Source organism: Cupressus sempervirens, chromosome 6 (assembly GCF_028749045.1).
Source record: "Cupressus sempervirens isolate cs-2001-9-10 chromosome 6, ASM2874904v1, whole genome shotgun sequence".
Taxonomy (NCBI): Eukaryota; Viridiplantae; Streptophyta; class Pinopsida; order Cupressales; family Cupressaceae; genus Cupressus; species Cupressus sempervirens.
In genome coordinates this window covers 299,478,492-299,506,343 of record NC_143123.1, presented here as the reverse complement: position 1 = coordinate 299,506,343, position 27,852 = coordinate 299,478,492, and the positions used below count along the sequence as shown (strand labels likewise).

General features: G+C 35.5%; 1 protein-coding gene across 3 annotated transcripts in view; it reads left to right on the top strand.

The window, feature by feature from the left end:
- The window catches only part of CHR18 (chromatin remodeling factor18), a 311,394-nt gene that overhangs the window by 129,604 nt on the left and 153,938 nt on the right, over positions 1 to 27,852 (top strand). For all 3 annotated transcript variants that reach the window (XM_089787935.1, XM_089787937.1, XM_089787936.1), the window contains exons 15-16: positions 11,271 to 11,354; positions 11,486 to 11,527. In XM_089787935.1, the coding sequence (XP_089644061.1) occupies positions 11,271 to 11,354; positions 11,486 to 11,527 (126 nt within the window). The remainder of the gene's footprint in view (positions 1 to 11,270; positions 11,355 to 11,485; positions 11,528 to 27,852) is intronic.

Sequence of the window (27,852 nt, the reverse complement as noted above, 5' to 3'; positions counted from 1 at the left end):
AGATGAAATGAACTTAACCACACATTGAACTGATTTTGTAGGAAATAAGATATTTAGATGTATAACACTTTGTTAGATTGCAAATCAAACTTGAAGGTTGAAAGCCAAATTCTTTACATCAAATTAGATGTTTTAAATTTAAAATCAATTAGTGGAAAACAATGTAATGTTCCCTTTCTAGGATGATAAGCAGTTGTTCAAGGTTGTCCTAGTATTGGAGTTCCTATAGGCCAATAGAGTTTGGAGGGGACTCATACAGGGCATATAGATCCAGACACTAGCTTTTCAGGCAGTTGTGGGCAATCAATGTCAGGTTCCTGAAATTTAGGAGGGAGGACTAACAAGGAGTTGCACCTAGAGGCAACTCAAGACCACTGGGCACATTAGGGAGAGATTGTGTAATGATTTTAAATTCCTATCCTTAAATTTACTTTTATAATCATACAAGAATAAGCAAATTACATGTTAATAAGAAAAGGGAATAACTATTATAATAGACTAACTGTTTCTTGGAAATATCATAACTAACAATGGCAAGAGAAATTGAAGACTAATGTTACGAACATGATATATTAGATCATTAACTAGATGTTACACTTAAACATCTTTTTAATAACTGAAAAGAAAGTAAAACTTCAGCAGCAAAATTAATTACACATATTATTGAAAACTAATAACACATGGAAAGAATAAGATACTGCTAAGTGCAGTAGGTTATGGATGGAATCCTGATCTCTCTTGTGCAAGCCTTGGCTTTGGTGGAGAGGAAAATCATTAACAGAGGCTTAACCACCCAACCACGGAGCTAGTGTATACCCTCTCACTCTCCTATGAGAATGGCTCTACCTTGTGCGAGAAAGAGCACAAGAACACCATCACGTCCTACCACCTAAGCATCCTGGTGTTAGAATGTCAACCACTCAGCAGGCTAGACCTTGGATACACTCCTAATAGTCTATGTATCTGATCGGTGGCTATTTTGACCTCTAGTGATCGCAACAACATCAATTGCCACTAAAGCTACCGTGGCCATGGTTTTACATGAACACTATGTGCTCAATCATCTATTGCTCAACTTGACAAACCAGACACATCTCAATAAATCACCATGAGTTGACTAGGTTATGGTTTTCTAAACTTATCTTTACTTTCCTTCTTTTATTATTACTGACATGATTCTCAATCTTGTAGGACATTTCCACACAGTCCACAACATCATGGTTCACATCTTCCATTTCACTCCTATTCGGCTAACGTTGATGGTCATTGATGTTCCATCCTTAATCATGGTGAACCCATATTTCTATTTTCAGATCAAGGATTTTCCATTTCTTCAAGGATTATTAAATAAGATTATAATGCTAATACCTGTTTTTAAAATACAAGTTTTACATGCTAGATGATACACCGTTGAGAGGTAAGCTTTCAAGTCTTAGAGACATACAACCATTAATGCCCCTGTATGTACGAGTTCCCTCTACTAATCTGTTCATAAAAAATTATTGAACAAGCCATCAATTAATATCGCAGGTTTTGGCTCTCATATGGGCTGTTTGGATTCGATAGCAGAAGTTGATCACGCTTAATCGAATCTTATAGAAGAAATAGAGATGCATAAATCTAAAATATTTTTTGGCTTGATAGTTTCCAATAAAGCAAGCATAATATCAAATAAGAATGATATGAGCAAATTGGGATGCGACTTGATGATTACAAGACACAGGAAATATGATGCAAATGCCCAAACTGTGATCTGCTGTAGTGGGCCACTTGGCAATGCAATACAAATAATTATCTCTCTAAAACCTTCAATGATATTGTAGTCACTGTCACTACAATGATATCAAATTGAGAAGGAAATTATTTTCCAAACTAGTGTTTGGTAAATGCAAGAGTATATATTTAGAAGCAACCTCTAAAATGTTTTGCTTAAATGCTATATAGACTGAGGCTCGGATACTTGAAGATATGAGCCAAAGAAGAGTTATGTTCATGCAAAGAAGGTGTAGGGTGGTGAACAAGAATTAAAATCTTGAAAATAAAATGCAAGTACCAATAATTAATGAGAAGAATATAGCCAATGGGTTTGAAATAATATTTCATTGGCATAAATAATACATTACTTTCCATGTTTCACTATAATGGTATCTATTCTACTTAGATATATTTGTAAATGTTGCACTCTCACACACACATATATACACACGTATTATTCCAAATATACATAGTTTATGCATACGTTGCATTTTTATATATACATATACTTATATCTACGTCATATTTGAATATACTCATACATACATATACATGTGTGCATCATGTACAGATGTGTGTAAATACCATAGTACCATTGCACTAAAACATGTCTGTCATTACAAGAAGGATTTAAGATCCATTCACTTCTCAAAGGTAACATTTGTTTTTAATTTGCTTTATTGCATATATAAATTTTTATATATCTTAGTAAGCTTGATGACCTAGTTAGCTCATGGTAGTCTTTTGATGTGTGTCTAGCTTGTCCTAGCCCACATTCCCTGACCATGGTGTTTTAGATTCATACTTGTTAACTGTGGTGGTAGGAAGTTGCTCTCATACTCAATTCTCTCTTTGCCAATGCTTCTCTCCATCGCCGCACTACCTGCAAGAAGAATTAGAAAGGTTTAAGCATACTTTTGAATTACTCAACTCAAACTAATCATCATAACTAATAACCAAATGAACTGTAATAGCAGGTAACTTGACTGGCATCTTCCTCTTTACATGAAACATAACAATCAATAAATATTTCCATTCATTTGAACTTCAAAATGAGTAATTGATGTAACTAATTACTTGAAATCAATGTTTGAATGAATTTTTGAAAATCAACAAAATAGGGGATGTAACACTTTGGATGCAGTTCCTAGTCTTTAGGAGTTACTCTTATTTTTACGAGGAACTCTGAGTTCACTGATAGACATCCCAAAGATGCACTTGACAGAGGAGATTCATTAGGAATTAATTCTAGGGTGATTGGTTTAGTCTCCTACTTTGTATGAGCATCCCTAGATTTTAGGAGAAGTACTAGCAGTTGGGTTGAATAGTCCAGGCATCATCCATAGTCAAGTGGTTTCAGTTGGCTTTCATTTTTGAGCTCATCTGAGCATTTGATGAATAAAAAGGAAATATAAAAATATTTTCTAAGTTTGGTTAATCAAATAATAATAAAGTGAAATAGTATAATCAATTTATTTTAGAATAAGTGACCTCTTAGCTCATTTCCTAGAAGTTATAACTTTAAGGTTATAGCTTAATAATATGTCCACTTTTAATGACGAATTAGAGCCTCAATGGGTCGAGTCATTTAGGGGAAGTTATATTTTTAATTGAGGAAACATTTTAACACATTTATGTTTGCAAAAGTACAACCCAAATACCAAATCCAAATTAGGTTTTGAGCCATGTTAATAAGGCAATTAGAGGCTACTTGAATGAAAATTGCTAGGTTTTGGATATTGGGGCTCTAAATCAGGGCTGCAACCAATTTTGCCATCAAGAATGAAAAATCTTTTGGCAGGAGTGCTAGACGTTACCCCAGATGAGTGATAGTTATTGATTTTACTTGAATTTGAAGTTGTATGAATAATTTTGTAGACAAAACTGTTGAGTATGTGATTTATATGCTTATTATTTGAAGACACCTTGGAAGGAGAGTTATGGAAATGCCAATGCAACACTAGTACTGGGTTATGTTGAGACGGGAAGAAAATGTGCCTCATTTTTGTGATGGTGAGGGGATGGCGGCAAGGGGAGGAAGGGGCAGGAGGGGTGTTGTATAGTATACATATAGAACTTGAAATGCTTGTTATGAAATGATGTTTTAGTAGAACATACCAATTTAAAAAACTTGAACATAGCAAAGTTGCTACATGAACTAGAACCATTGAACATTCAACATAGTAAAATATTACATACCCAATATTAACATTCAAAAATCAAAATTAAAATAGAAATCCAAGTCCCCATTCCAGTGGCAGCATTGTCGCAGAATGGTGGAGGTGGGGGGGTACTTGGTTACGTGAGGACAGAGATGTCGCGGGGACAGGTACTCCGAGGTTTGGGAGGGGGTGTGAGTCCCTGTGTAACACTGGAAGGTTCAGAGTTAGGAAGACTTGCAGCTTCAGGAACGAAACCTTCTAGGCATAGTTAGGCTGGGACAACACCCTCAGCTTGTGTTGGCTCATATACAGTCGACTGTTCATCATTTGTAGCTATTTAGAATATATTTGTTTGAGGGAACTGTTGAGATTTGTTTGTTGAAGGTAGAAACTGATTTATTTGTTGAAGGCGGAAACTGATTTGTTTGGGGAAGTAGCATACAGATCTGGAGTGTTTCAGCATCGGAGAATTTACCTGGCAGCGTATTCATAACTGTACAGCAAGGAGACATGAGACTGCAGATTGGGGTTTGATCTTGGTCAATTGCAGACCGGAATTGCTCGCTGAGACTAGATTGGCCTATGCAAGGGAATCTACAGAAAAAAGACAAGTCAAATTCAATTTGTATGGCCCATATATGGCCCATACGGAGGTTCCTAGATAGCTGATGTCACTGCTATTTGGCTGTAGCATTGTTATTTAATCAGAATTTCATCTTTGTTCGGCTTCGCAATTATCATAGTTAATTTCTTGGGATGGAACATGTCCACAAGTCTGTTGTTTCAATTCAACGCATAAATCAATGTTCTTAGATTTATAAATCAGAGCTTCAGCTATGTTCAGAATTTCAGTATTTTGTAGATGCTGTTTAGATTGCAAAAATAATTTGCAAATTCTGCAGTTGGAAAAATCCAAAAATGGATGATACGCTGTTCAAAGACTACAAATTGCAAACCAACCCTCAATTCTCAGCATTAGAGCTGGTTGGGATATTTCAGACAACTTTTTTGAAAGCGTGATAAACAACAACAATATATGGCTTCTTTTCCTTTGTATTGGTGGTTCAAAATTATATTCTTGTTGAATTATTCATAAGTTTCTTGTCATAAGTAGTTTTATTGTCAGGAAATCTCAATGTAGTGATGCCAACTCTATGATCCTGCACAATGTCCTTAGTGGAGAGCATTACCTTGAGGTTGTTAAGTTTATAACTGCAATATCATAGTGGTCTGAGAGAGTGCAGACCATACCATAATCTTCTCCCTTTAATTCCGGTTCAGGCATTATATACTTAAGAGTTCGTGAAATGATAGGTGGCGATTCTTGATAAGATGTCAATGTTTAACACTAAGTTAACAGATTTGTTAGTTAACATTTAGTTTATCTAGATTGGTCACTGATTGTAGAAGTATGGTATGGGCTGACCTAGAGAGGGTCATGTCCCTTTGAGGGACATGCCCTTTGGTCTTGGTATTAAAGGTAAGTATTATTGTAGTTTGAGGACACACAATAATTACAAGTTTCCTCCCTCAAGCAATAACACCAGTTCGATTATATTGCAGATATAAATAACATTCAGATCAGAGTTATAGGTGATAACTCCTCCTTTCTTCAGAATATTAAGAAGATCATATTCATCAATCAAAGGATATTATACAAGTCTAAGTTCTTATTACAGAATTAATAGAAACTTTACATGGTATTAGAGCTCTGGTAGTCGAAACTAGGCTTTGCAAAATTAAGTAATCAGACCTTATATATATCTAGCATCTATCTCCTATCTTCAATGGCATACACAATCAGACCCGAGGACAGTTTGATGGGAAAGAACACTTTGATGTTTGGAAATTCAAAATCATGATGATTCTTGAAGAAAATGATGTAAAACAATTTGTTGATTCAACATCCAAACAACCTCCAGTTGAACCTCATAAATCTATCTGGAGTAAAGGAAATAGGAAAGCCATTTTGATCATATTAGATTGAGTGAAAAATGATATCGTACCTATGCTAACAAAACATCAGACAACATTTGCTATGATGAATGCACTACTAAATGCATACGAGGTTAACAATGCAACCAGAGTTCTAGCACTAAAGATGCAACTAAATCACATACAAATGAAGAAGGGAGAATCGATGAATTCTTACTTCCTAAGGGTTGCCAGCATAAGAGATGAACTTTCAAGTATAGGAACCATCATTAGTGACACGGAACTAACGTTGATGGCTATAGATGGATTACCAAATTCATGGGAAACTTTCACACAAGGAGTAAGTGCTAGAGATAAATTTCCTGAGTTCAATAGTCTTAAGGGAGATTGTCTTGAAGAAGAATCCAAAAAACTAAAGAAAGAAGGGAAATTGAAAATAGAAGATGAAGAACTTCATCTTCTTAATGCAAACTCCTATAAGGGCAAGAAGAAGCATTTCAAAAAGAAAAGGGGAAATCAAAAGAATGACAAATCTAAGAAAGATCTATCCAAAATAAAGTGTTTCAAATGTGAAAAGTTTGGACACTATAGATCTAATTGTCTCGAGAATTCTAAACAACAAGTGAACTGTACAAATGTCACTAGGGAAGAAGACAACTATGATTCGTGTATTATATTTGTCACTATGAAATGAAGTCTCAAGTAAAGCATGGGTAATTGATAGTGGATCATCTAAACATATAACATGATACAAAGGAGCACTAGACTCTATATTAGAAAAGGTTAATGGCGAAGTCACCATTAGGGATAATTCAACACATTCCGTTGAAGGAATTGGAAATTGCACCTTGAAACTAAAATCAAGAAATTCTCTTCTTCTCAAAGGAGTACTCTATGCACCAGGAATAAAAAGAAATCTATTATCGGTTACACCACTTGAAGATGGACATAATGTTGCATTCATGGATGGGTAATAACCTGGGCAAAGAACTCCTCAATTAAGAAAGAAAAGTTGATTGGTCAGAGAAAAAGGTATTTGTATGATTTAAATTCAAAACCTAGTCAACCTATTCAAGCTTTAATTCATGAAATTGCAGACATAAATGAAATATGATATGGAAGGTTAGGACATCTAAATTCAAAACATTATCAACTATGGAGAAGATGGTTACTGGTTTACCTAAACTAAATAAAGATCACTCAAGCATATGCAAAGGGTGTGCTTTGGGTAAGAACACCAAAAGTCCATTTCATGATAGCACTAGAAAACCCAACAATGTTTTAGAATTAATTCATTTAGATTTATGTGGACCTATGTTTGTTCCTTCTCTTGGAGGATTCTGGTACTATATTTTATTCATAGATGACTTCTCTAGGAAAACGAAAGAATCAGAAGAAATCATAAAGAGATTTAATGAATTCAAAACATTAATTGAAAACTTATCAGGACACAAAAATAAAACTCTTAGAATTGATAATGGAGGGGAATGCACCTTAGATTTGTTTAAAAGATTTTGTAAAGAAACAGGTTTTAAGAGGTAGTATACCGTCCCTATAATCCAGAACAAAACGGGTAGCAGAAAGAAAGAATAGGACACTTATAGAAGCTGCTAGAGCTATGATATTTGATCAAAATCTAGAATATTTTCTTTGGGCAGAAACTTCTTGTACTGCTGTTTATATTCAAAACAAAAGTCCTCACTCCTACCTTAGAGATAAAACTGCTGAAGAAGTCTTTACTAAGGTTAAGCCCAATATAAGTCACCTTAGGATTTTTTGGTGCCCTGTATATATCCATGTTCCTAAAGATAAAAGAACTAAGTTAGAACCCTCCGGCAAGAAAGGTATTTTTGTAGGGTATAGTGAAACATCTAAAGCTTATAGGTTTTTCATACCTGGACAGAAAAATATTGAACTTAGTAGGGATGTAATTTTTGAAGAAGATCTAGCATTCAAAGAGCTCTATGTTTTGAAGAACCTTCTTCTTTACCTAGTTCTGAAAGAAATACGTAGTCTAAGTCTCAAAGGGAGAACATGGAAGAAATTGAAACTGAAATTGAAAACCTAAATTTTGGAGAAACTCAAAATTCAAAGAAAACACCACTTTGGGCCATCAAAACAGTCGAGGAACCAAAAGACTTTGCTGCACCATCTGGAACAATGAGAGAAAGTAAAAGACCCAAAAGTTTTTCTAGTTATACAGCAAACATGAATGATTTGTCTGAATCAGAACCAACTAATACTTCAGATACTATTAAACATATAGCTTGGAAAGTAGCCATGACAGAAGAATATTAATCTATAATAAAGAATGATGTTTGGGAAATTGTTCTTAGACCTAAAGGAAAATCTTTTGTTTCTTCCAAGTGGATATATAAAATAAAGCATGTTGTTGATGGTAGTATTGAAAAATATAAAGCCAAATTTGTAGCCAGAGGATTCTCTCAGAAAGAAGGGATTGACTATGAAGAAACTTTTGCTCCTGTTGCCAGATTTACCTCTGTAAGAGCAATTCTAGCCATTGCTGCATCAAAGGGATGGAAAGTACATCAAAATGGATGTAAGAACAATATTCCCAAATGGAAAGATTACAGAAGAAGTATATTTGAAGCAACCTGAATGTTTTTAAACTCATGATCCTAATGTTTTTGTTTGCAGGCTCAAGAAAGCTCTCTATGGGCTTGTGTAGGCTCCAAGGGCTTGGTATGAAAGAATTGATAAGTATCTCACTGTCTTAAGATTCTCCAAAAATGAAGCCGATCGAAATTTATATTATAAAAGAGATAAAGATGATATGGTCATTTTGATACTGTATGTTGATGATTTACTTATAACAGGTGATGATCATCTAATAGATCAATGGAAGAAAGATCTAATTAGAGAATTTGAGATGAAAGACTTCGGACTCCTTCATTACCTCTTAGGATTGGAAGTACGGTAGAATTCTGACAACATTATACTTAATCAAGGGAAGTATACATCAGATATTTTGAAGTTGGAATGTGGAATTACAAGTCTATGTCTTCTCCTATGGAGACCAATCTACATAAACTTAAAGAAGCAACACCAAAATCACCTTCTATAGATTCTACTCTCTACAGACAGATGATTGGGTCCCTTATGTACTTGGTAAATACAAGACTTGATATTTGCTATGCTATTAATGCCATAAGTCAGTTTATGTGTGAGCCAAAGGAGATTCACCTAGTTGTAGTAAAACATATTATGAGATACTTACAAGGCACTCTTAATTTTGGGCTCAAATATGAGAATGTTGATTTAGATTTACATGAATTCACTGACTTAGATTGGCGTGGAAGTGTTAAAGATAGAGAAAATACTTCAGGATGCTGTTTTTAGTTTAGGATCAGCAATGATATCTTGGATATGCAGAAAACAATGTTTAGTAGCTCAAAGGTCCACCTAAGCTGAATACATTGCAGCAGTGATGGCATCTTGGGTTGCAGTTTGGCTAAGGAAGTTACTTGTGGGATTATTTGGGCAAGCCATGAATCCTACGATTATTCATTTGGATAATCATAGATCAGATAATAGACATTCTCACCAAACCTCTATCTAGAGTGAAGATAGATCACTTTAGGAAATGACTTGGTATGCTTGAATTGTAATCCATCTATATTCTTTAAATTATTAATGAAATAATTTTATTTGTCAGACTATTGACTGTTATGAGCTCCACCATCTATAGTCATTATTTAAGAGGTGACGATCTCTGAGATAATGAATACTTGTATAAAAGACATTATGAGAGATGACGATCCCTCAGATAATGTGTTGAACAGTATAGAACTACTATTAGATCTAGGTGAGTTGAAGATCATTTATGAAATAAGCATTTCTATGCCTATTAATCGCAACTTCGATAACAGAAGAATTTATTCTTTAGATTTTATCTTGTTTTCTGATAGATCTTAACTCAAAATCTAGTTGTGATATAGGATTACCAGTACCTATGAATCACGACTTGGATAAATGAAGAATTTAATCATTCTTCAGATTTTATCCCGTGTGTATTGCATTACATGCAATATTGACATCACTAGTATACGTGATAAGTTATATCACAAGATGGTTATATGACTCAGTATCATGTGTTCCATGATGCCATTTGCTCAAGAAAATTTAGATAGATATAGAGTTTCAATCTATGCTTATTCATCGTAATTGATGATGCTAGATATTTTATCTCTCAGTATGATTATGTAGTTAAGAGAGAGTGTTAAGTATATAACTACTATATCATACTGGTCTGAGAGAGTGCAGACCGCACCATAATCTTCTCCCTTTAATACCGGTTAAGGCATTATATACTTAACAGTTCATGAAATGATAGGCGGCTATTCTTGATAAGATGTCAATGTTTAACACTAACTTAATAGATTTGTTAGTTAACATTTAGTTTATCTAGATTTGTTGCCGATTTCTAGAAGTATGGTATGGGCTGATCTGGAGAGGGTCATGTCCCTTTGAGGGACATGCCCTTTGTTCTTGGTATTAAAGGTAAGTATTATTGTTGTTTGAGGACACACAATAATTACAAGTCCGCTTCCTCAAGCAATAATACCAGTTCGAATATATTGCAGATATAAATAACATTAAGATTAGAGTTAAAAGTGATAACTCCTCCTTACTTCAGAATATTAAGAAGATCATATTCAGCAATCAAAGGATATTATACAAGTTTGAGTTTTTATTACAGAATTTGCAGAAACTTTACAGAGGTTTCTGTATTTAAACTAGCATATCTAAAAATTTAATTTCATTTAAAAAAAAAAAAAGCCGAGAGGTTTGTATTTTCAAAAGAATTAATATAAATTTAGTAAATATTGTATTCAAATGAACACAACAATTCCATGAATAAACTATTGTATTTGTTGTTATATATACTATGCCTTCATATTAATACATAGAAGTTTTATGAGACTGGAAAATTCAGCAAGTCAAATTTAGACAATGATTTATTTCACCATGTACAAATTAAAAAAAAATCATATTCCATAAAAATCATAACGATAAAAAAATGCATATTTCTATTTTGTGTTTCTGACATGTAAATGAACATCAAATTTTTTTCAAAATGGAAAATATTAACATTGAAGATTGCTGCCATTGTAGAAAGCCTCTCGGCTTAATGATAATCCATTACACATTGAATGTCTTCTGATCAATGAAAATTGTGCCAATTGTAAAATCAAGGAGTTATTTCTAAATTCATTCAGAAAGCTTGCACTAGGTAGATAAGCATATCAGGTGTAAATATTAATATTAAGTGAAAGGATTACTAATATTTCTAATTTATTCTTTTTCAAAGTTGCTCTCTGCCTTCGATAATGTTTTACAGTATGGGTTTTCTGTTCCTTTTTCTTATTTAATATTTGTCGGGTATTCATATTGCAGGCAATTGCTGTTGCCTCGTGTCTCAAAGATTCCTGGCCAGTACTTGTTGTCACACCATCTGCATTGCGTCTACAATGGGCTTATGTATTGTTTGAAATTAACTTCTCCATGATTCATTTGCTTACACCATCCAAAGATGTGAAAACTTATTTGATTGATTATATTTTTTAGGGATTAATCACTATCTTCGGTAATATTGGGATGTGTATTGGCAGATGATTAATCAATGGCTCCATCTATGCTCGTCTGAAATATTGGTACATTAATTTTAATCCTTGTCAACCCTTTGAAAACATCATTTGCAATTTTGCGAAAAAATATCTTTCGAAATGTTAATCTAGGCAAATTAATTAAATGCAAGAAAATCAACTGCAATATTTTCCACATAATTAAATATCAGCTTTTAATGATAAATGTGTAAGAAATGCTAGCTTAGGAAATTAAGTAAGGTGTATTAGACACTTAGCTTTCATGACTATAATGAGAATAATGTTTGATGAAACACACAACTAGATTATCCAAATATATAAAATTGATGCCCTTATTATGCTTGTTATGTGGAAAATGTGATAGATTAGGGATTCTGTGCAAATTGAATATGCATACTGCAGGAGTGTTCTTATTTGTGGTAATGTTTGTATACTTTTGTTATCTGAGGCACCTCTGTCTCTGCTGTCTAATGAATCATAAGGTCTGCCAGTTTACATAAACAGCTCAGTGAAGTTTCTGGATTGTGTGGCTTCATGTTTTCCTATCTGGTTTACCGGCATACAGTTTTTGGCAAGTGTTCTATGGTGACGGATTTAAGCATGCAATGCCCCTAAATGATTGCAATGCTAATGCTGTTTTCTTTTAGTGCTCCAAACCAATTTTTTCTTATGAATATCTTTAAATTTCAAGACATTTGAGTAATCCCACAAATGTGTACAATATTGACTACCAATAGCTGGTAGAAAGTGTGGTAGTTAACATTTTAAAATTTTAAAATTTGAATATTGGCCGAGATCAGTGCCAGCAAGATTGCTCCTGCATGTTCTGTGTTAGGTATAGAATGAAAAATTTGAATCTTTTAGATCGTAAATAGATGTATGAAAGTATGAAATGAAGAATGAGACACGTGTGGGGATATGTGCAAAAGGCTAGGGTGAGGCTGAATCTATAGAATTGTGTGAATTTGAAACTAAATAAGAATAGACAGGGATAGGAATAAGAGCCAAACTCTGCATAAAAATGTATTGTTGTCCTCAATTTTGTATGTGCAAAATTGGACAACCCTACACAATTTTCTCATGGATTCGCGGGCAAAATTCTCTAAGCTCAGTGTTCAAAATGATGTTTTATGAAGGCAATCAGTTATCCTTTGAATTATTTTGAGTCTCACATCCTCCGAATACTATTTTTGAAGGATTCTGTCAAATTTTTCTTTGTCTTTCTTGCTATGATGGGTGTCTTTATCCTGACAGCAAGTTCTCAATTTTCAGTAACCTTCAAGTCATTTTTTGATTTTTCTTAATTGTTTGATTTATTTTCGGTTTTGTTTTTGGCCAAGGTTTGTTACTTTTCAAATTCCGCTCATTTTAAGCTATCTTAGGCCTAAATCGGATCTATATTTTTAGAAATAATGAGGAATTAAGTAACCTACAGGTAGAGTTTTTAAGCCTTATTGCAATATAGAATGGAAATACCACTCAAGTTCACAGAATGATAAAGATATGCAGACAAAGCAAAACATCGATTGTACCTTAATATCACAATACCAATTGGCGAGGTAATGATTTACTTTATTCATACCAAAACATCATGAGTACATTGATAATATTTCAAGTACTTATAAAAGGGTCGGTTGGTTGGGAAAACCAACCGATGCATCCCTACACCTCCTAACTACCCAACCCGCTCAAGCATTAACCAGTGCTAAGTACAATATTACTTTATTCTCTACTACATCTATCCCCCCAAAAAAAGAAGTCGTCTTCCAAACGACTGCTGAACACAATATAACAGAAAAACTTGACTTCTAATTTTGTTGAGATTATTAAACCTATTGCTAAAATGCTTAAAAAGGGAGGAACGATAGCATGGGATAATGAAGCTATAGGAGCATTTGCTAAGATAAAAAGGGCTATAAAGGAAGCTCTAGTTCTTAAATCCCTCAATTGTAATAAACCTTTTAAAATGTTCTCGTTCACTTATTATCATACTATAGCTGCTATTATGTTGCAAAAGAACAATGAAGGGCGTGAGCAGCCGATTGCATTCTTTAGTAAGAGTTTACAAGCTGCTGAACTTAATTACGATATAAATGAAAAGAAAGCTTACGCCCTTGTTAAAGCAGTTAAGTCTTTTTGACCCTATTTGGTCAGAGCCGAGGTCATTGCTTATGTGCCTAACACTGCCATTAAAGATATATTTAGGCAGTTTGAAACTACCGGAAGACGATGCCATTGGATAAATCAAATCCAAGAATTTAATATAGATGTTCAAATCACAAGATTAGTCAGAGGGCAGGGATTGGCTAAATTTATGGCAGAATCAAATTTGGAAGCTGTACAAGTCAATCAGATTACTAATGATCATACTAAGGTTAGTATTGAAATATACCCTTGGTATACTGACATAGTTTACTATTTAAAGCATACAAAATGTAGAGATAATCTGAGTGACAATCAGAAAAGAAATACCAAATTATAGGTTGCTAAGTATGTCGTGATATAGGGAGATCTATATTGGAAAAATCAAGATGGAATTTTACTTTTTTGTTTGGATATTGCTCAGTCTACAGTTGCTCTTAGAGAAATGCATGGAGTGTGCGACGGTTATTTTTCAGCTAGGACCGCAGCACATAAAAGATTGTGTGCAGGTTATTACTGACCCTAGCTTTTTAAAGATTGTCATACTTATGTGCAAAAGTGCGAGCCATGTTAGAAATTCTCAAGTAAGTTAAAATATGATGGTGCCCTCCCACTAAGAACATTACAAGCATAAGAGCCTTTCCAAATATGGGGAATTGATTTCATTGCGGAGATTAGTGATAAATTGAGCGGAGGGCGCAGTTGGATTCTAGTGGCTAGTTATTACTTTACCAAGTGGGTAGAGGCTATACCCACTCAATAGTATACGAGTAAAGTAGTAATTAAGTTTCTTACTGAGAATATACTAACTAGATTCAGAGTCCCTAAAAAGATCATAGCAGATAATGGTATGTGTTTTAGATCTAACGAGTTTGCTGATTTTTGTAGGAAATATGGCATAATTGTATCATACTCATCTCTATATCATCCTCAAGGGAATGGACAAGCTGAGTCTAGTAACACAAAAACATCTTAAAGATTATCAGAAGGATGCTGGATAATAACAAGCGTGCTTGGGATTCAAGGCCGAATTTAGCATTGTGGGCAGACAGAATCACGATGAAAAAGTCTACTAGTTTCTCTCCTTTTAACTCAGTTTATGGCAAGGAAAGCTTCCTTTAAGCAATTTATTGCTTGTTTGCTAATTTGTTGCTGAGGAGCAATTAGAGGATATCAATTTCATGGAAAATAGATCAGATGCACTGATTGAGCTGGATGAAGTACGAAGGCTTGCACAGGAACAAAATATTAATAAACAACAAGAAGTTAAATTTCGTCATGACAAGAAAAATTTAAACCGATCTTTTAAAGTAGGTGATTGGGTCTTGAAATGGAATACAAAAGATCAAGACAAAGAGAAACATGGTAAGTTCGAGTCCATATGGTTTGGACCATTTATCATCTTTGAAAAGGTTGGGGAACACTCTTATTTTTGCAGAATACAGATGGTCACATGTAGGATATTCCAGTTCATCGACAGTATCTTAAGTCAATTTTTCAATGAGCATATAAAGGGGAGTTATTTTTCCTTTCCCTATTTTGTTTTGTTTTTCTTTAGATTTTTATCTGTATTATTTCATGAATTGACTACTCCCTGTGTTTTGACAGGTTTGCTCCTCCAGAGATAGCTGAGATGCACGCTATGCCCACAAGGGGCATATGTCCCCAACAAGAGCCACTGATGGAGCCTTAAAATTCAAAATTTTTAGCCATTCATTTCTGCTAGATTCTATGAGTATCAACCTTCATCTTTAAAATTCATTTCTGCTGTGCATTTGAAGATGGTGACGATCATGTTCACAAACTAATGGAGTTTTAGGATTCATTTTATAGTGGAATTACATATCAATTATATTACATTAGGATGGTTAATTGTTTCAAGATATTGAATGGATGAAAGAAAATATGTATGTATTATGCTAGATGTTTACAATGAAATTGTTAAAGATCGTATAGTGATAAATGTAAACAGGGCTTAGACACCCAATACATGCTTGTAATGGAGCAACAACAGTCATATACGGTGATAATTAACAATGGATATGGCACCTGTAGATTCTAGATTTTTATGATTCTAGTATTTATATTTGCAGAGAGAGGAACCACAACTGAACTGATGTAATGACTAGATACTTTATCTTATATGAATCATTGCCCATAAATAGTTTTCTTTAGTACTGTTAGGTTTGAAACTGACAATATTCAGCAGGCCATCATGGAGAAGAGCGCTAGTATGTGTTTTCAGAATCACACGGTAATAATACATGGTGGTTGGCATATTGACGGCACATAAAAGTCATAATATATGCAATCCTTTGAATTGAATTTGTTCTTCTCAGCGTCAACGGCTTCCATAGAACCTTTTGGTAAGTCTTTCCCATAAAATTATTACTTATATACTTACTTATAGCGCCTTGTATATTTTTGGTAGGTGTACGTTCAGATGTCGGAACCATCATGTACAGGAGAATCCTGAGAAATATAGATATTAGAACAAGTGCAAAGTGCATAGACGAGGACATAGAAAGAATAGAGTAATTAAGAGTTTTCATGGATGTGTGATGAACGAGAGGTCTAGACAGATGGTGTGAGTGGATATTGCAGAATATGGGCTACGAATCACTACTCGGTGGGTGGAAATCACATCAAATGTTATAAGCCATAGGAAAGATGTAACGGCCGGTTATAATTCAAATCATATTAAAAATTAAATATGGATTAGTTTTTAATGAAGAGGTGCAAGGTTTGGAATATAATTGATGCCTTTTCATTCTCTATAAATATGTAATGAAAAATCAAACAAGACATTGTTTATTTTTTCAAAAGCTCTCTGCATTCCTGAAGCATATATGGTATTAAAATTCTTTTTTTGGAAGAGATTGAAGTTGAACTAAGCTCTTGGATAGCAAAACTATTGGGCATATATTTCGATATTGTGTGATATAAAATTATGTTGAGTGCAGCATCAACATTTGAGTGTCTTCAACATGAATTTTTCCGCAGTATAATCAGTAAGATTTTTATTTGCTTTAGAGTTAAAATTACTACATAGTTCGTCCCTTGTGATCATCTTAATTTTCTATCAATAATATGTTATTAGGATAAGTGATCAAATTATTCGTTGCTATTTAAACCCGACAAATAGAAATATCGTGAAATATTATTATTGTTTTCTTTATTTGTATCTATTTTGTCCATATAAGGGTCAAAACATTATAGACTAGTTTAAATATGTATTAAAATGAAATAATTTGACGCATCTTGATAACTGAATTGTTTATAGATTAAATATACATAATATCATAAAGTTGTATGTGAAAACATATAGTTTTGACTCTATTGCCCTTTTAAATTTCAGCACTGATCATTAACTCGCTCATATTTCTCAATCTATATGCTAGCAATATTCTAATCTTTTTCTTTTAAGGGTTTGATATCTATTTGTTTTAGTAATTCATTTTTAATCTTATTTCAGTATTCTCAAGTTTATTAAAGTAATCATATTTCAAAGATTAATACTCATAGTTATCAATCCAGAAATTTCCTTAAAATCTTGCCATTTCGAGAAATTGTCTTTGCATTGAATCTATTTGCTATAAACGTCTTGGATCCAAGTTTGTTGTCTAGGATTAGGTACACCCACCTTGGTTTTGCAGAGCTAGAAGTGTAGGGGATTTGTATTGCATCGATCAATCCTGTCAAGTTGGCCTTTACTAGTTGGATATCGCAACATCGAGCAGGCAAGGCTCGTAGGATTGCAATTTGCGTTTTTGGGAACCAATAGGTTCTACGTTCTCACTCTCTATTTCCACCAAATCTTTGTTAACTTCTTCCATAGGAGAAGAAACCATCCCTTCTTCAAGTAGTCTGTCTACCTCCTCAAGGATTGTATCCTCCATATTCTCCTTAGTGTGAATCTCTCCCTGCTGGTTACCCATTGTCTCTACTTGTATCGACTGTACAACGAGAGAAACTAGGCGAACTACTTGAGGGCCTAATGGTGTTTTTTACCCACCTTATGTGCACATTTTGTCTAGTGTCTCAAGTCTATCATTCAGTACGGGTGTGATTTGGAGTAGTTAGTTGCACCCCCCTTGGTAGGGACAATTTGGAAGCCCCCCATTGCAGAATTTTTCGCCGTTCATTACTGCAATCCTCGTCTATCGGTCCCCTCTCTTGCGTAGTAATGTCAGTATGACTGATTGCCAAGCCCTGGGTTACCTCCCCTCCTTTAAGAGCCATTTCCTTGAAGCAAGAGTGGTACCCTGATCATGGAGAGCTGTACTATCTTGGTAAATCTCCACAGATTTTGGTATCCCTATGGGAAGTGGCCCCTCGGCTGGTGGCAAGAAGGCAACTTTCTTTCGGAGTTCCGTGCAGGTGACTTAAGTGGATCTTTACTCCTGAGAGTTTGTGGAAGATGATTATGTGTCGCTAGAGTCCTCTTCTGAACTCTCTCCATCCTCCTACTCGTCCTTACTACCCACTAATGCGTCCTGTTGGTGCTCTTCAATTGCCTGTTTTGGTTTCTTTTTTTGAGGTTCGCCGTTGTGAGATCCTATTGCCATAGTGTCCACGTGAAGCCAATATGTCATAGCTAGCTTGTAGGATTCCACCCTGTTAGTTGGTATCAATGTCCCTCTATGCTAACTACCCACTTGGTTCCATTCTGCTTCCAGAAATAAGGCCACGACATGATGGGGCATGTAAAACGCCTTGTGCTTTACCGCCATGAATTCTTGAAGTCTCTCTGAAAGGAATTGTGCTCAATTATAGGCCTACCCTTTATACAATTCGTCAACCACTTGCAACATCCAAAAGGCAATGTTGAAGGTGCAGCTTCCGGCTGTGAGTTTACTTTTCACCAAATCCATAATGTATCTCCATTCATCATTGACAATGAAGATTTTCTAGAGGCTTTTGTATTTCTATTCTTTGGAGGGTGGTGTAGATTGCTCTCCTTGTGTGAAGAATACTTGAGCATTTCGTGTTTTCAGATTGTAGGGACAGTCATTGATTGTGTGTCCCAACAATTGACAAATCTCACAAAATCCTTTCCTTGGACATGCCCCTTTTTTTGGCCTTCCTTTTCATAGTCCATGTACCAAAGTTGCCTCCCTTCTTTTCTCTCTTCCTTACTCCATGTTACCTCCTTAATCACCTGATCTCCTTTCTCAGGGCTTGGATGGTTTTGGATTCGTCCTCAGTTTGTTTTGAACTTTCACTCGTGCTTCCATGCCTTTTTGCCTTGGAGGTTTTGTTCTCGCTTTCTATGTCCATTGCGCTAGTACACGCATCCACAAAGGTTGATGGTGGAACCATTTTCATCTTTTTCCTAAGGGACAGTGTCAGTTCTACAATGAACCATCTTTTCTTTAGTCCATTTGCAGGCTTGTTGTCAAGTTTTCCTATAAGCTCTTTTAGCCTTATACTTTAGACTTTAACGGATTCATTTTTTCCTTGCCTTGTATTATAAATCTCGGTCACTATTTCATCATTGTCCCTCAAGAGTCTGAATTCTTTGTCAAAGGCTGTGTGGAGATTATTCCATTTGTTCTTCTTTCTTGCCTCCAAATCTGTATACCAATTGATTGCTATACCTCTGAGTGTGGCAAGGAAAGCTTTTAGCCATTCGTCTAAATTATTCTCTCCCTTAGCTTGCCATATGGTTATGCATGTTGTACAGTGACGCGAGGGGTCCTCTGAATCGTCCTCGATAAATCTAGGCAATTTTTGTTTGTCTATTGCCATTATGTTTCCCTTTTTGCTTCTTGGTGGAATATTCCCTCTTGCTGGTTTGCTTCCAGGCGAGATGAGAACACTTCCCCCTGATGGAACACTCCTTCCTATCGGAACACTTCCTCTTGTTGGAACACTTCCTCCTAATGGAACACTTCCTCTTGATGGAACACTTCCTCCCAATGGAACACTTCCTATCTGAACACTTCCTCCTGATGGAAGACTTCCTCTTGACAAAACACTTGCTCCCGACAGAACACTTTCTCTTGAGGGAACACTTTTTCACGATGAAACACTTCCTCATGATGGAAGACTTCCTCTCGATGGAACACTTTTTCCTTCTGGAACACTTTCTGCCAATGGAACACTTCCTCCCAATGGAACACTTCCAACGGAACACTTCCGCTCGGTAGAATGCTCCTTCCTATTCGAACACTTTCTCTCGATGAAACACTTCGTCCAAATGGAACACTTGCTCCCGACAAAACACTTCCTCCTGATGGAACACTTCGTCCTGATGAAACACTCCTTCCTATCAAAACACTTCCTCCTGATGGAACACTTCTTCATGTCGGAACACTTTCTCCCGATGGAACACTCCTTGATGAGAGACTTTCTCTTGATTGGAAGTTCCCTCCAGATGGACTTGATTTTGATTGCTTGACTCGTAAGTATCGTCTTTTTTCCTATGTAGGATTTGGTCCTCTCAAAGTTCTCTCTTTGTCGAGGTCTCTTGGTTTCTACACCCTAACTTCCTTCCTAGTGTCTCAGAGATACCCAAATTGGCTATTCCTTTGATTGTATGCTCAATTGGCCCTTCTTGGATCCGGGTGGGGTCCCTTGCCCCCTTAAATAATGACGCCTCTCCTCTTGCTGTTGGAGTCGTAACGTCCTCAAGGATTCTTCATCCTCAGTTTCTTCCTCTAGTACCCACCTTAGATATTTGTTTGGGATCAGGGGCATCGATTTGCTTAGTATTTATTTCTCTTCCTGGAATTATCCCCCTCTTCTAAAATACATGCCCATGTTCTTCTTTCAACAAACTGCTAGAGTACTTGTTGACTCCTCTGTCACCTCGACTCTTTCTTCCTCATCATGTAACAAGTTTCGTGCCAATAGGCAAGGAATTTGTCCTAGTATATCGTACACTACTCGATGGCATTGAAAGTTTGTTGCGTATAGTGCCCTCAGGAACTGTTCTCTCATGGGCTTCCCTTTGTATTGATTGACCGCAACTTCCCAGGCTATCACCAAATTGGGTGTCAACTGATCTTGTTTGGTTATTCCCTCCTCTTCTCCGTCACTATTTGTTAGTTGTATGCATGGTAGGAATGATCTTCCTATTACTCCATCTTGTCTTGCGAATGACCTCCGATTTTAGACTTCGGCAACGATGCTTAAAATGTAAAATGAAAATACTACTCAAGTTCACAGAATAATAAAGATATGCATATAGAGCAAAACATAGAATGTACCTTAATACCACAATACCAATTGGCGAGGAAATGATTTACTTTATTCATACCAAAACATCATGAGTACATTGCTAATATTCCTAGTACTTATAAAAGGGTCAGTTGGTTGGGAAAACCAATGGCCTCATTCCCTCACCTGCTAACTACCCAACCCGCTCAAGCTTTAACTAGTGCTAAGTGCAATATTACTTTATTCTCTACTACATGCAAGCCTTCATTTCTTGTTTAAAAGTTTGTGATGTGGTAACAAAAGTCCTTCAAGGCCTCTTAAAGTCATGAAATTGGGCTTTTTGTTAGTTACTACATATCATCTTGGGGGTAATTTACTTGCAAAGTGGAATTAAACCTTCATCATTACATATTTTCAAGGCAATATGTGAACTTTAATGGCAATGTATTGGTGGGCTTTTTGAGCTTCATTACTTCCTTTTTCTTTAAAAGTTTAAATGCTTGTAATGTGCACGAGAAGCCCATCCTTGAAACAAAATAATGTTTTAAATAAACTCATGCTTGTCAAGTGGGCTTTTTAAGCCTATTTGCAAGTGTTATTTTTCTTCTAGAGGAAGGCATGCTTTATTTGTAGTGATGACTTAAAATCCCTTCGCTGCTCTTTTTGGCATGTTCTAATCTTGCAAGCATGTTCCAAAACCCTATCGAAGAGCAAAGGTGGTGATTTTTATATGCTAAACATATACAAAAGCCTGTCTTGAACAGTAATTGTTTCTTCCAAATGTTACAAGTCTTGCTAAGGCCAAGCAAAATCTCGAGGTCAGGTTCCTTGCATAAAGATGTTGTTTTCGGTGTGCATCACATATACAAAACCCATTTATATGTTTAAAATGACTTGTTAATACAATAAAAAAAGACATCGATAGTCTGTGAGGTCGTTAAAGCAACGTGTTGTATTAAAGAGATCTTGCAAATTCTTTAGAAAACCCTGTTGCTGAAAGAGAGAAACAATGATTCTGATATGCTTTCCATACTGAAAAAATCACATTTTTGCTTTGCAAGTGGCTTTTGAAGCTTGTCGCTGCATTATTGTAGCATGTTTTTGAAATGCTAAAAGCCATCAATGCCTTCCTTAGCATTTCTTAGCTTGTGTCTTGACTTTAAAATCCTGTCATGAGGCATTAAAATGCATGTTTCAATCCCAGCAGTTGCAGCACTCGCCTAAAAGTCTGTGCAAGGGCGTATAATGCGTTTTTAAAAGAGATCAAGCATATTTTTACTCGTATTGCTGCTTGCAAAGCCCGTCATGATTTTTGTAGATGTTGGCTAAATTTTTTATAAGCTATTAAGACCACAACTTACAAAATTGTAAATTTAGGCAACATATAGTGTGATAAATCTGTCTTCTTGAGGTTCCTTTCTTATCATATGTTGTTTCAATAGAGACTCAATTGGAATTACCAAATGGACATTTCTCTTAATTAATTCCTCCTCTTTTTAGGAATGATGTATGAAGTTATGAACAGCTATGACTTCAAATTCAACAAAAAGTAAATACTGCTATGAGAAGACCGATGGTTGGGTGGTTGACTTAAGAACAACTTCTAAGACAATAGTTACAATTATATTTGGTCGGTGAAGAACGAGAGCCCAAAGTCTCTTGTGTTTAATCTGATTCAAGAAACGAACAAAATAAGTAATAAGCCCCAAAGTCTCCTACCAGATACCCTTAAATCTAAATAAAATCCTCAAAGTTGAAGCTCAAAGTCTTCAACTCACAATGATTGTGACAACTATCAAACTATAACAATCTCTTCCTTTGAAGCATAAAGTCAGAAATTAAACTCAATGTTCGAATGGTTCACACAAGAGGAGCTAATGAATGAATTCAATAATGGTTAATGCAACATAAGAAAACATCAATTAATCTCAATATTTGCAACACAAAGTTTTGAAAATCTTGCTTCTTTTATTGAATTCTAAAAATTGTACTATGAAACAGAAAGTCCTCAAAGTACAAGATATCTAAGCATAGCCTTCTTGCCTAAAACAAAAGATGACTATATACAATGGGCTTTCTCCTATATATATATATATAAATTGGAGAGAAAAGTGGAAACCCTCAACCATGTTGACTTATTCTATAACAAACTAAATTTGACTTATTCAATGTTGCTAGTCCTAAAGCATTGGCAACTGATTGCATGAAGCTACCATATAGGTACACGTTTCCGTGTATTTACAACATATTCAGGCTCTGCATACATTTTGTCACAAACCTATCCTACTCTATGAAAGTATGTAAAAATAACAGTGTCCATGATAATCTTTAGAGTGAGTTGACGAAGGTTTCGAACTTTATAAGAGTCTCTTGCATGATAGATGGATTTGATGCTCCTATGTATTTAGCAATAACATTTGTTTTATGGACTGCATGTGTGCTCTTCGAGTCTAGCTTGTTGCATGCTCCAATACTCTTTTAGAGACTATTCAGTAAGACTATAAAATTCGTTAGCTCATCAATGGAACTACAATCAAAGTCATCCACCTCAAGCTGTAGAAAAATTACTTATGTCTACTCAAGCATTACTATTTCTTCATCCTATAGATAACCTTCTCCATTGACTAGCTTGTATGCAAACTCCTGGAAACCTCTGCTGATTATAACTTCTTAGACATAGCAGAAGTCTACAACTTTTTGAGCTTTGTTATCAATTCCTAGATCACATGCTGTCTTTTAACCATTAAATCTAGGTAATTGTGATACATCTCTAATGAAGAGATGCCATCATATTCCTGTACTATTTGTTGATCAACATCTAACATAACCTTCCAAACATTTATGCTTCCCTCCATCACTTTCAATTGTTTATTGAATGGTGCATGATGATCAATCAAGCTATTAATACCTTCCCTAGCGTTCTCCAACATACATAATCCATCTTGGATCACCTGCACACCCTGTGATTCCAAGCTGCCACACTAATCATCTAGAGCCTTGGCCTTTTGTTCCATCTGTACAACATGCTTAGGAAGATATGTTGAAATGGGATCAACTCTCTGAGAAGAGTTATTCATCTTTTCAATGGTCTCAAGAAGTTGTGTATTTTCTTCCTTAAAGTTGTTCTTTTTCTCCCATAGCTTATCATTCCTCTAATGAGAAAGGTGATTGCATCTTGTACATTGTGCTGACAACTCAGGCATGCTTGCTTACCAAGTTCAATTTTGGTGAACTTGTAATAGGTGGATTGCGTCTCCTTTGCAGGTTTGTCAAACAAGGGCTTAGCTACCTCAACATAGTTGACTTCACTATTACAAACTACAACCTTGGAAACTATTTTTTCTTTCTTGTCCTTTAGGGCTTTAGGTTTAGCAACTTGTTTGAACTTGTTTTTTCTTTCTCTTTTGTGTTATTGCACATAACCATGGGGGTTAGAGAAGGAAGATGAACATGTTGTGGATGTGGTAGCTGAGTCCACCCATGCACCACTGGTGACAATGCGAGGAGTCTCTGTCTGAATGACCATTGGTGTAGGATTACTATGTATGGCCTCAGCCATGAATTGCTCAAAATCCAATAATGCCATAGATGGAATTGACATGGAGGGAATAGATATGGGATATGTATCAAACACATCCTCGAAGTTGTTGTCTTGATCCTCTATGTAAGTGAAGGAGCAACTAAGGAGATGGGGAAGGTTGGTGTTATGATAACTAAATCCACATGAAATACATGTTCTATGATGAATGTTCCTACAATTGTGTCCAGTGGTGAATCAAGAGACTCATCTGACACAGATGCAAAGTCTGGAAGTGTTGTTGGATATGTCGCCTTCGGTATCTTTTCATTATTGGAATCATTCCAGCTCCCTTGGGCCTCCGTAGTCTTGACCTCAAGGACCCTTCTTGTATCCTTACCTCCCTTCATGGCATGTTTTGGAATGGATGAGACTTGAGGCTCTGATGCTGAAGTTCATGTACCATCATTAGCCTTTCCTTTGATCTCAGGTGTCAAGCAAACTAGACCAGCATAATCAATTCTTTACTTGGCTTGATCTTGGTGCACATAAGGCCTCTCCTTTCAACCAGATATTGGTATTGGCAAGGATAGATTGTAGCCGATCCCAAATAGATGTGTTTTCCTTACATGACCACGAATGTGGTAGAATAGGCAAGCTTTCCACATGATGCTTTGCATAATCCAGATCAAGGACATCATCATCATCTTCAAGCCCAACAAGGATCTTTGCATGGTTGAAGTCGATTATTTGTTTGATGGTTAGCTTGTAGTAGTCTCTTGGTTCCCAAAACCACAGATTGAAAATCCAAGAACTTTGCCAATTCTTTGATAGGAATACTTCAATTCCCCTGCACTTTAGGCTTCGCTAAACCTAAGTGGGTGAACCTTCACCTTAAATCCTAATCACTTGGTTTGAAGCTTTTCTATAGTGAATATAGACTTTTTGAGTTGTGAAGTTGGACAAATCCTTAAACTCGATCAAATGAAAGTTATTTGAATGCTTTGATATGTTTACTTATGACATGAATATTAGTTAAATGAAAGCAATAGTGTTCATGAGTAATGCAAACGACATAATATTGAACTTCAAAGCCTCAGACATCAACCCACTTCCACCAAATAAATTACAGACCAGTCCCTTATCCAACCTTGGGTAAATAGGGTCAAGCTTTCTCCAGGTCCTTATATACAACTCTGAGAGACAATGCTATACTGTGCACTACTTTGGCAACACAACGGCTAGTGTAATTGAATTTAATTTCTTTGGGAAAACCAATTAGAGAAACTTCACATAGACAACATTTCATATGAAAATTCTGATAATCAAAGAATTGTATTGAAATCAACTTCACCTTTAGTAGCAATTAAATTAATTGATTGTAGAATCAGTAATCACAGGGGATAAATCTGAATAAAGTATTTCAACTTAGATTTTTAAGATGAATAAAGAAAACAGGGCCCTTGCATTAAATTGGAAAAATGAGTATAAATAGTCTGTGCTTCATTTACAATATTCAATCTTCCACAACTGCAAAGAATATCTATGCCTTTTTTTAATCTATCTCTGTCTCTCTATCTCCTCATTGTGTCTTTTTTCCTTCTCATTGTTTGCTTTTTAAGAAAATAAAACAGTCATTGAAGATTGTCTTCAAGTTTGTTGCTCATTTTGATGTAATGTTCATAACTGCTCTTCGAGAATTGTGACTTTTCTCTAAGCATTGTTATTCACCATTCATAGAATTCTTTGCACTATTCTTGAAGGGTTTGTTAAGTAAAAAGATTTTTTCATTTTACTTTGAGATTCTCATTGATATGTTGAGGCTAATCTCTGTTGGCGTGGAGATTTATTTTCTTAAGAAGTTTATGATTGCTTCAAAGAAAATGTATTCATGGTTACAACATCAAGGGACATGTTGATAATTTATGAAAATTCTGAGGCTGTAGAGAAATGTCAAGAGAGGGCTTTAGTGCAGCAAGCCATAATGGAAGAAGACAATATTTGAAACCTTAGCCCAAGAAATTACTCATTGCTCCTTCATGAGAAATGATATCAGAGCATAGAAGGCATCGCTGCCATCACAGCGACGTCAGGGTAGTTTTGGAGAGCAATAATCAAATCATAATGGTATAGGTTTTTATCAAAACTGTGAAAGTGAAGGAAGATGCTCTGATTGTTCAGTGCTCTCATGGTTGTTCTTAGAAGTCCTATAATTGTTCAACAAAGATGCAGGTTGCTCTTTCGAGCTTAAAGATCACAAAGCTTTCAATGATCTATGTTGATGTTCCTACATCACGAGCTCCCCACCATGGCTATGCAGAGGGAACTTTCCCGAAAGAGCTAGTACTACCCCTGGAGATGAAAGAATGTCTTCCCATATCCAACACTTGGAATACCCACACTCTTCCCAACTTGTAAGTACTTCCCCTCATGTGGAAAATTTGTGTTGCAGCTAATGATCTTCTGATAATTTGGTTATTCGCATATGACATATGGTGTTCTTCCCTACATGTACTCGGGTTTCAAAATCCCAGTAACTGATCCAATGTTGCAGAAGTACACAAAGTGGGAATAATCACATAATGGATCCAAAAAGGAGGTGTAAAAATGATGGAATGATTGAGAGCATAGAATGCTTTGAAGTCAGAGATGGAAAAGAACCACGATGCTTGCCCAATAACCACCATTATGATGCAGATCCATATTCTAGTTTGAGATTCTTTCATCAGCCCTTAACATACCAATCATGGAACATCCTGTAATAGCATGAAGACTAATAAACAATGATGTAGTAGAAGTTGTGTGTTGTCAGACACTTAATTTTTTTTAACAACTTATATGTAATTAGGAAACAAGATGGAATTGTATGTGATAGTATTACTTGCAAAGCTAGAACATGTAATCACATTGCGGGACATCAGGACTTGCATTAGTCAAGTTTAGTTAGGGAATAGTTCAAAGTTTGTTAGGTTTCCCCCACTTTACTTTCTCAGCATCTCACCTATAGATAGGAGAGATCTTTATTGTAATTATCATCTTTTGGGAATGCAAAAACCTGTTAGCTTATATATGCACTCTAAGACTTTTTCTTGGACGTAGAATATATTGCTTTCAATAAAAGGGCCAACTTGCTTTCAAACTTTGTGTTGATTTAAAGTGTTATGTGATGCCATTTTCTAAATATTGATTGTAAGTTTTATGCTTTGTTGAAGAGCAATTTGAATTCAATCTTGCAGACTTTGAGCTGCAATAATATTGTTATTCAAGAACTATGTAATACATTATAATAAATCTGATTATTGTTTGGCCTGTACATTCCATTGAAGCACAAGTGAAGAATCTGAATCATCTCTCCAAGTCTCCTTAGGACAGACCTTTCCCTGTCGAAAATGGTATTCTGTGGCATTCATTCACAAGAACAATTTGAGAAAACTTCTCAAATCAATAAAATAAATTCCCAAATCATGTTGTGTACTCTTTCCGAGATTCTTATATGACAATACTTTCAGCTGCATTTCCATACAATTAATCTTTAATTAATTAACCTTCT